This window comes from Arachis ipaensis, chromosome B05 (genome assembly GCF_000816755.2).
Source record: "Arachis ipaensis cultivar K30076 chromosome B05, Araip1.1, whole genome shotgun sequence".
In the NCBI taxonomy this organism is placed as follows: Eukaryota; Viridiplantae; Streptophyta; class Magnoliopsida; order Fabales; family Fabaceae; genus Arachis; species Arachis ipaensis.
In genome coordinates this window covers 15,100,820-15,110,693 of record NC_029789.2, presented here as the reverse complement: position 1 = coordinate 15,110,693, position 9,874 = coordinate 15,100,820, and the positions used below count along the sequence as shown (strand labels likewise).

The window sequence follows — 9,874 nt, the reverse complement described above, 5'->3', positions numbered from 1 at the left end:
GGGTATCATTTTAGTTGCCTTAGTTGAAATTAAAGTACACAGAACCAAATGCAATTTCGCCGGCACAAACCCAAACACAGAGTGAAGGTGCTAACCAGCAAGTGGGTTTCAACACGACACGTGGCTGCCAAGGTAATTCGTGAATTCTGCTAATAAAAGGAAAAAAAGAAAAAGAAAAAGAAAAAGAAAAGAAATAAAGTAAGAAAAAAACACTATAAACAAAGACAAATACAAAGCATCTTCGATGCAGATATTACGGTATCAATTACAGCAACCTTCTCAGTCCCGAAAAGTCCGAAGCTCAAATAGTTCAATGCCGATTCTCCCAACACCACCGTCATCGGAGCTTTCCTCCTCCGATCTGTAACTTTCTTCTACGGTGAGTCAAATATTCACCACTCTTTATTTCGATTTTGCTCTCTGGACTCTGACTATTAAGCCCACTTGTTCCGCTGAAATTGATGCATCCATGGCGAAATTCTTCTTCACTATATGTGTTAACTGGCAAAGAAAAACAGAAACTAGCTTGGGTATTAGAATAAGAGAAGCTGGTCAGCTCATTTTTTTGTTTAAACGTTGTAATCCAAAACCCTAGATTTCAAATCTAATTTCTTTATTTCTTTGCTGTTTTTGGTAAGGGAAAATAATTGCAATGAATTAATTGACCCAAAATGGTGTTTCGGTTTCCCTAAGTTGAATTGAATAGCCAAAATAACGGTCAAACGAAAATCTATGAAGTTGTGACTCTGTACTTTGATTGTTTGAAGCTGTTATATGGACAAAGTGCACATTCCCTGAGCTGACATGAAAAACAAATGTGTACTTTGATTGTTTGTAGAATTGGTATAGGAGATAAAGTTTGGAGCTGAACCAAATTTTATTTGTATTGTTGTGTTTGTTGCTGGATTCATTATCTATTATATGCCTCATCTCCTCTTTCATTATAATTTTTTCCCAACCAAACCAAAGGGCAGAGGCTAAGATCATGGTCATCCAGGCCTTTTTTGTCTCCCTTGAAAAGAAAAGGTTTTTTTTTTAATTTGCTGGGACATCTGTTTCAAAATTGCTCTTTGTACTATCTGTGAATTACTTTCCAGCCAAAATAGTAGGGGGCAGTCATAACTCATCCTATCAAGGTCTTTATATCATAATTGTTCACTATAAGTAGGTAGTATTATCTATTTAATGTGCATCTTTGTTTTGATGTTCATTCATTATTTTTTAGTGTATTTTTTCTCTAATTGAGGAGCAATTTTCTGCCTCAGGTAATGTTATACTGGAGGTTTGCCCAACCACTATCTTGGAGGAGGTCAAGTCTCAGCTTCTGTTATATGCCTCATGTTTCCTTCTTGTGGCAATAAACCAAGCAGGAAGGATTATAAATAATGAATAATGGAAACGAGGAAGATATTTTGAGCCCTGAAAACTGTTCCAAATTTTAGTGGAGAAAAAAAAAATTTCTTATATTTTCCCATAGACATCACCTGCCTTAATTAAAATGGGAGAAACCCAACTTGAAGAGTCTGAAGCAACTAATAGACAGATCAGCAGTAACACAAAGTCCAATTCTAAACTGGTTAGTCAATGTTCCTTTCTCCATTCTTCTTTTCTGATTGTTTTCCCCACATTTGCCATGTACTTATCGCTTACCATTTGTTGATATTTGACAATTTCAGATTGTAGAGAAAACATTTGAGCGTCCTGAGTGGCTACCTGATGGCTGGAATGTGGATTTCAAAACTCGAAAAAGTGGTTCAGCTATGGGACAGGGATATAAGGTGGTAGTTAAAGTTTTTTTTTTTTAAGTTATGTTTTGGATATTTTTTTTGCAGCCAATTAGAAAATGGCAACTTCATTTTGACCATCTTCTATCATGTTATTTCTTTATTATCGCTGTATTAACCCTCTTATGATTCCTAAATGTCTCATTGCTGGTCGTTGGCATCTTAACATTCCCGCAGATGCATCATTGATTCTGCAAGTCATAACCTGCTCACACTTCAGATATCTAGCCTTGAAACACAGATTCTATACACTCATAATTTCATTATTTAAACTGCTCAGTTTTTGCATTGTTCATGGCAGGAACATCAGGCGATCACCCAGACATATGCTTAAAATATGCACTTCATTCTTAATTACAATCATAACTTCAGCATTTGGTTGAACTGTAATTTTGTTCTATGTGCCTGGCTTTTCATCAGTTGTCCTTAATTGGTATGAACTGAGTTTGGGACATATTTGAGACCACTCACAAATTACTTGTAATGGTTCATTGACAAAAGCTACAATCTCCACTTGATGTGACCACGTAATTCTGTATCCAGTGCATTTTGTTTTCTTCTACTCTTCAGTTGAAGTATCAAGGTGTTGTTTTGTTTTAGTTGCCCACTGTATTGTATCCATGTTTATTGTTGCAGTGTTACATTAATCCGCATGGAAAGAAATTCTACTCCAAATTAGAAGTGTTACGGTATCTTGAAACTATAAAGGGCAACAACTGCAATTCCAGAAAGGAGGAATCCAATACCATCCATTCTCCAAACAATGTTTGTATCTCTAGTTTTCTTTTTCTTCTTCAAGTTTTTATTTGTGAACTTCATTATCTTTGTGAGCCTCTATTTAGCCTATTGAATATTGTTAGAATTTAGAAGATGCAAATTATCTTAGATGAATAGTTTTCCCATATGTAGCTTTTCAATGTTTGGTGTGTTGATTGTTTTATTTTAGGATGCACTTGAGAAGCCCATGGTTGAGACATCCAGGACTGAGAATTCCGTGGCTGAGAAGTCCACGGCTGGGAAGCCCACGGCTGGGAAGCCCAAGGCTGGGAAGCCCAGGGGTGAGAAGTCCACAACTGGGAAGCCCAGGTCTGAGAAGTCCACAGCTGAGAAGCCTGGGGCTGAGAAGTCCACAGTTGAGAAGCCCAGGGCGGAGAAGTCCACAGCTGAGGATTTACCACCTGGCTGGATAATAGAAGTCAAAGAAAGGAAGAACAGCAAAACCAATAGAAAAGATTTGGTATGAATTTTCATTTGATGCCTGATAGAGATTCATGCTTTGCTTCCCAGCTCCACTGCAAAGTGCAACTCTTATTTTTTAAATATGGAAGTGGTGGTGGACATTTTTGTAGTATTGCTTTTTCCCACCAAATCTAGAATTACTCATTCTCTTCTTCCCCCTCACTCTCCCCTTCATGGAACTGGACATTGGTTATTATATTAATTATTGTGTAATACACTGAATTAACAGTTCTCTCAAATGCTTAGTGCTTATATAGATTTTGACTGGGTTATATCCTGACAGTTATATATAGATCCAGAGAGTGGATATGTATTCCGTTCCAAGAAGGATGCACTGCGGTATCTCGAGTCTGGAGATATAAGTTCGTGTGCGATTAAACCATTTAAACGGGAAATTCAAGATGAAGATAAATTATCTGTAAGGCTTGCTTTCTCAACTTGTGCTACTCTACAATCCTAGCTGTCTCTGAGTACGCCTAATTTCTAGTTGTCCAAACTGCATGACATTTAAAGATTAAAGGAAGGAAGAAATTTTTGTCATCTTATAAGACTTGAGATTTGTTTTGAAAACAGTTTCTGCCTTGATAAAGATAGATAATCTTACAGAAGATAATTACATGCACATAATTATTTCAGTTATCTTTGTGCTGCCCTGTTAAAACTTAAAAGTGTCTACTTGGAATCTGGTAGTTTTTAAATTATCTAATTCAAGCAGTTCGAGAGATTATCTTTCATGAACTGTGACTCCCACTTAGTTTTAGCAAGTGATAAGTTTCCATCATTAGAATTTGCCTACTTGCATAGTATCCTCTTATAAAGGGTCCTATTAGCATGTTGTATTTTGTTTCCTCTTAACAAATCTGAAGTTCCATTTTTCAATGTGAGAAATGAAGGTGAAAGTAATTCTGTGAATTTTCTTTTTGTTCAAATTAGCCGGCCTCTACAGTCAAAAAGCAGAAAATAAAGCAGTCTGGAATTAACCGACAACTTTTTGCTGGTAAGAAATCTTTGATGATTATATTTAGAATCAGCTTATGACTTTTGCCACAAGTTGATTCAAATCATAATGATAAAAGTATATTCCATTTACATCTAAAATTTCCAACTGCAAACTTGTTACTGCAGGCAAAGAAATATCCGATGAAAGCAGCTTAGAATTGCCAGATGCTAACAGCTCAGAAAAAAGGCAACATGTGGAGGTGTCTTCTGGAATGATGGCTCCTTTTGTACCTACAGGGGAATCTATTGGCCAAATTCAATCGTTAAAGAATGGAGTTGCATACCCTCGCAAAACAAAGAAAATGTCTGATCCAGGTATATTGGTATTTTGTTCAAATTGAATCTTCAGAAAAATGGGAAAAATCTTCAAAAGAGTAAAAAAGTTCCCTGCTGATTCTAGAGTTCCACTTAAATTGTGCAGATGATGTGCAAAATAAGAATGATGTTGTCAATGTGGTTGAAAATGCTAGTAAGAAGAATCACAGTAACCCTACTGTATCAAAAAACAGGGGGTTCAGTGTGGCTCACCGGTCTTCGCCGAGACTTGCTGCAGCAGAACCTGACCAATTGACTAACAGCCTGACCAGTGAACAGTGCCTTGAAGTTCCAAGAAGAAACTTGAGAAGAGGTAGTCAGGGTTTGGCCGCTGACGATCACTTTTTGAAAGAATCCAAATTGCTTGCAAGTGAGATTGCTAAAAGTGGAGAAATTTGTCCTGACTTGAACAAATCCAGCAACAAGAAAGAGCCTTCGGTTCCTCGGCGAGCATCAAAAAGACTTGCTGGATCTGAGCCTGAGCTGATGAGCAACTCCCTCTCCTATGAAACAGCTCCGGAATATAATAAAAGCAAAAAGTCTAAAAGTGGGATCAATACAAACTTGCTTTCATGTGATGGTGAGGCAGGGTTGAAGCTTGTAGAACATGGATCAATGAATGGATTGTCATCCACCAGAGGGAGGAAACACCCCCAAACCTTGCCTGTAACCAAAGATAAACTGGATAAACGTAAAAATGAGGAAATGAATGATGAGAAATCAGAACTTCAGCAATCTCTTGCATTCCATTATTCTTGGTCTGACCCAAGTTTGGAGTTTGCAATTAAGACCCTCACTGGCACATTACCTGCAGAGGATTCAGTTGCCAACAGACCTATAGTGATTTCTGAAACAGATAAGTTGCCTGAAAATGATGTGTTTAAGAATGTTACAGGAAGCAACAGTGACAAAAAACCCAAGGTAAATTCAAGTAAATCCAAGAAGAAGAAAGAGCCTAAAGTGCCTACGCGATTGTCTAAGCGACTTTCTGGCCATGATCCTGAGGTACTTCCTACTGAAACAGCACCTGAATATTCCACTAGAAAATCAGGTAAGATTAAACCAGATGCAAATGAGATTTTAACTAATGGAGCATCCGGGAAGCTTCATGCTGGGGAAGAATCATCCAACCTTATTGTTCATGCATCTGACATGTTGAAAACTAGCAAATGTGGTGAATCATCGAATGGTGATGAGTTGCAAAAATCACAACCTGTTCCCAATGAACAACAACGGGGGCCTGAAGCTGAAAGTATTAATGAGAGATCAGAGCCACAGTTCCCTGTACAGTTTGGGGACAACTGGTCGGATCCATGTGTAGAATTTGCAGTTAAGACTCTCACTGGTTCGGTGACTGTTGATACTGCCAATGTGCCTGTTGTGACACTTGATGTCAATGACCCACCAAATGAGGAATTGTCGGAGAATGCAGTGCAGAAGAGCAGTAATGCTGCTGCCGATAACAACAATCATTGCCAGATCAAGGAAGTGCTTAATGCACCAGTTTGCCGGCCATCGGAACAATGCTTAGGGCAAGGGCAACCTGAGTTGAGATCCAACCCTACATCCTATCAAAGTGATCCTGCATTTGCAAGTAGTGTGTCTTGCGGTGATGAAGGCAAAATAACAAGGAACTCTGATGGGGGACAATCTCTACATGTTGAAGCTGGGAATATGACGCAAATTGATATAAACACACTCTTTTTTGACGACCCATTCACAGAAGATGAACAGATTCTTGAGGATAATTCTATTGCAGAACAAGCACAGCCTGGAACAGAAGCTACGAACCGTGATAACTCTGAAAGAGAGTTTTGTGTTTCCTTCATGGATACTTGGTCAGACCCATGCTTAGAATTTGCATTTAAGACACTCACGGGAGATATCCAAGTTGAGGAAAATATGGCAGAGCAAGGATGTTTCCCGGAACATGCGAACCGACATGACCAGAGAAATGGTGGCTCGGCATTACCGGAAATCGGATCTTCCAGCATCTCCCGAAGTCACATGGCAGAGAAATCCATGCCGCCACAACCACCATCAATGAGCCCTTCGTTCCTATCCCGAAGTCACATAGCAGAGAAATCCGTGCTGCCACAACCATCATTGAGCCATTCCTTCCTGTCCCAAAGTCACATGGCAGAGAAATCCATGCCGCCACAACCACCATCATTGAGCCATTCGTTCCTCTCCCAAAGTCACATGGCAGAGAAATCCGTGCCGCCACAACCACCATCAATGAGCCCTTCGTTCCTATCCCGAAGTCACATGGCAGAGAAATCCGTTCCGCCACAACCACCATCAATGAGCCCTTCCTTCCTCTCCGGAAGTCACATGGCCGAGAAATCCGTGCCGCCACAACCACCATCAATGAGCCCTTCCTTCCTCTCCGGAAGTCACATGGCAGAGAAATCCGTGCCGCCACAACCACCATCAATGAGCCCTTCCTTCCTCTCCGGAAGTCACATGGCAGAGAAATCTGTGCCGACACAACCACCATCATTGAGCCCTTCCTTCCTCTCCCGAAGTCACATGGCAGAGAAATCTGTGCCGACACAACCGCCATCAATGAGCCCTTCCTTCCTCTCTCTAAGTCACATAGCAGATAAACCCATGCCGGCACAACCGCCATCAATGAGCCAGCCCTTCCTCTCCCTAAGTCACATAGCAGATAAACCCATGCCGGCACAACCGCCATCAATGAGCCCTTCGTTCTTACCCCCGACACAACACTCATCACCACAGTCAACGATGAACTCTTCAATCTTCCCCGAAGAAAAATCAAGCCAGCAGCACACAGGAGCCGATGCGCAGAGGCATTATTCTCAGTACAACATTAATTTTCAAAGAAGGTAAACACTCGCAAAACATGAGCTTAAGTAGCTAATTATGATTGGTAATGTCTGACTCTATTGTTGTAGACAACAAGACCAATGTTTGTATTAATATTTCTGGTCGAGGTTTGTGAATACCTTCTGAAAAATGAACTTAGACATGATGTATTGTATTGTACTATTGTCTGCAATCTGCGGATAACATCCAGGTGATTATAGCATCAACTTTTTTAGTCACCAAAAAAAAAATAGCATCAACTTTTGGGGCGATGATAAGGCCTCCAAGGTTAAAATCATAGAAGTTGCAATATTATGTCTAGGACCGAGCATTGAGCAACACGCAAGTCTTCCTTAGCGGCCAAGAAATGTTGGATGATATGGCAAAAAAAGTTTACAAATTTTGTTTCTTATAAAATTTTTATTTCTAAACTGGTATAGATAAAAAGAAAAAGAAAGGGTTGAGGTCCGAGTGTGACCCTATCAAAAAATAGCATAAAATTGTGTATTAATTATCTCTTAACAAAATGCAATCACCTTTTTACAATTTTTATCTTAAAATTACTTTTTAGTTGAAATATTCAAATATTAACTATCGAAAATTCATTTATTCGAATATTAAAGATAATAATTCACATTTCTCAAACATAGTTTTTTTTTTCAAAATACATGTTTCATGGATTTCCTCCATTATTAAGAAAATATTTATTTTCTAATTATGAATCTTATTCTTATTTAAAATTGTAAATTATAAAAATTAGATAACGTATTTTTTCTGGTGTAATGTTGATCATTCAATTTGGAACTCTCCCATAAATAGGTCTAGTTTGTCCCTATGCAGCAGGTACTGTTTGACAATGTACTCTTTGTGATTGCTTGATAGAATTAAGCTTCAAAGTGGTTTTTGAAGTTGTACTCGAGTCTCAAAGTGGTCTTTGAAATTAATAGTTATCCAATTTTGTCCTTGAACTTACACTTCGAGACTCATACTAGTTCCTAAGGTACTTTTCGTCCATCAGAATACTTATCCAAAGAAGCTTTCATGTCAAGTGTCAATGTAAAAAGATTAGTGATTACTGATAATTAATTTATGCATCAACTTGTGTTCATCATATTCATATAGTTAGGCATTTTTCAATTTTCAAGTACGGAGTCCACCTCACTGAATCTGCCAGAGATATATTTGTTAGGCAAAAAGTTGCAAAACAAATAAAGAAAAATGGAAGCTATCCGTAGGTCATAATTTTCGACACAAAAAGGGATGCATAGCTCATTAGCTCAACATAGGTACTCTATTACCCACCAAGAAAAACAAACACAACCAACATATTCAGAGCTTATTATCATCACAGAATGAAGTTTTCAACAAAGAAACTTCATCTTTTATTCTAAGCCAATAATAGGCCACGGCAGCATCTGTTCTCACATTCTCTACTGAATGCTCCTAGTTCCAGGCATCAAAAGAGGAAATTTAGATGACCCCAAAGGACAGAACACAACCCTGTAGTTAGAACCTGCAGGGCAAGTGAAAAGGCTGGTTGGGTCATCTTTAGGGTAGCTATAAGCATCAGGGCACCTATCTTTGAAGAATCTCGAGTAATATGTGGGTCCACAGCTAGCTTGCGGATCGGTGCAGCAATACTCATTGCTGTGGAACACCGGGCAAGCGTTGTTACACCCTCCTTGTACTCGCAACTCGTTAGGACACTGTCCGACAATGTCGGCTGTGCAGCTGATCTTGTGACACCCACCATTTAGAGGGTAGAAGTCCATGGGGATGTTGAATCCATCTATAACTGAGATGTCATAGAAATCTTGGTTAGCATATTGGTTCAATGCGAATTCTGCTAAGGTGTTGGGTGGGACACCCCAGCCTTGGCATTGGAGTCCACCGGTGCAATCTCCAGTCTGGCAATGGCCTTGACCATTGCCATCAAAGTTGCATCCGGTGCGACCCCAAATGCGGCCCATGGTAGTGCCAGGTGCCACCCAAAGGTTCCATGTCTGGCCTCGGTCCAAGCGCACACCTCCGCCTGGACTAGCAGCGGCCCAGACAGTGTAGGGACAATTGTTGACGATCTCAAAGTTTGCTGCATTTGCTAAGGTGAGAAAAGAGGCAAAGATGACGATGGAGCAGAGTGAGAGGCTGAGTGAGTAACCCATTTTGCCTTTGTTGTGAGGGGTTAATTGATTGTAAGTGTGTGTGTGTGAGTGAGTGAGTAGAAGAGTGCTATATTTGAAGGGGTTTTATAGACTATATTATTGAGTGGATTCTATCATGCTAATTTAATAATGCATGAAGGCGTTAGCTAAGATTCAATAATGAAATGAAGGGGCGGCTATTAGGATAAACAGACAAAAGTCTAACTCTTTAGACTTTTATATATAATTGGATGGATATACTTGTAATGGATTTAGAGAAAGTTGTTAATAAACCTAATAAAGGTTAACTTAGCAGAAGTAAATTTAGGGCAAATTTAAGGAAAATACATTTAAACTTAAATGGGAGCTACTATGAACAGCAATTTGGTGCAGAAATATTTCATGTTATGCAACGTTTAGAGCAGAATCGTACCTAAAAATGTAGTGTCATAAATAGTTTAACTTGATAAATGTATAAATTTCTGAATCTACAACTTGAATCTATTTACCATTTTAGATTTTTGGATTAGACGTTTTTATATAAAATAAAATAGGAGAATTATA

At 39.0% G+C, this 9,874-nt stretch overlaps 2 protein-coding genes across 2 annotated transcripts; one reads left to right on the top strand and one right to left on the bottom strand.

Moving 5' to 3' along the window:
* Window positions 172-7,533, top strand: LOC107643060. Its single transcript, XM_016346606.2, has 10 exons — window positions 172-379; window positions 1,266-1,576; window positions 1,677-1,778; window positions 2,421-2,549; window positions 2,731-3,021; window positions 3,307-3,441; window positions 3,957-4,020; window positions 4,149-4,337; window positions 4,444-7,386; window positions 7,420-7,533. The coding sequence occupies exons 2-9, from the start codon at window positions 1,499-1,501 to the stop codon at window positions 7,191-7,193; spliced, it is 3,738 nt and encodes a 1,245-aa protein (XP_016202092.1). The 5' UTR covers window positions 172-379; window positions 1,266-1,498; the 3' UTR covers window positions 7,194-7,386; window positions 7,420-7,533.
* On the bottom strand, window positions 8,262-9,407 carry LOC107643061 (thaumatin-like protein 1). Its single transcript, XM_016346608.2, has 2 exons — window positions 8,454-9,407; window positions 8,262-8,421 (listed from the first exon to the last, which is right to left on the bottom strand). Exon 1 carries the CDS (start codon window positions 9,329-9,331, stop codon window positions 8,600-8,602), a length of 732 nt encoding a protein of 243 aa, XP_016202094.1. The 5' UTR covers window positions 9,332-9,407; the 3' UTR covers window positions 8,262-8,421; window positions 8,454-8,599.

Bases quoted from the DNA above. Each gene is read 5' to 3' on its own strand.
- LOC107643060 (XM_016346606.2), top strand. From the start codon at position 1,499: ATGGGAGAAACCCAACTTGAAGAGTCTGAAGCAACTAATAGACAGATC. The intron at 3,442-3,956 runs GTAAGGCTTGCT...TGTTCAAATTAG, and splicing joins AAGATGAAGATAAATTATCT to CCGGCCTCTACAGTCAAAAA. The intron at 4,021-4,148 runs GTAAGAAATCTT...TTGTTACTGCAG, and splicing joins TAACCGACAACTTTTTGCTG to GCAAAGAAATATCCGATGAA.
- LOC107643061 (XM_016346608.2), bottom strand. From the start codon at position 9,331: ATGGGTTACTCACTCAGCCTCTCACTCTGCTCCATCGTCATCTTTGCC.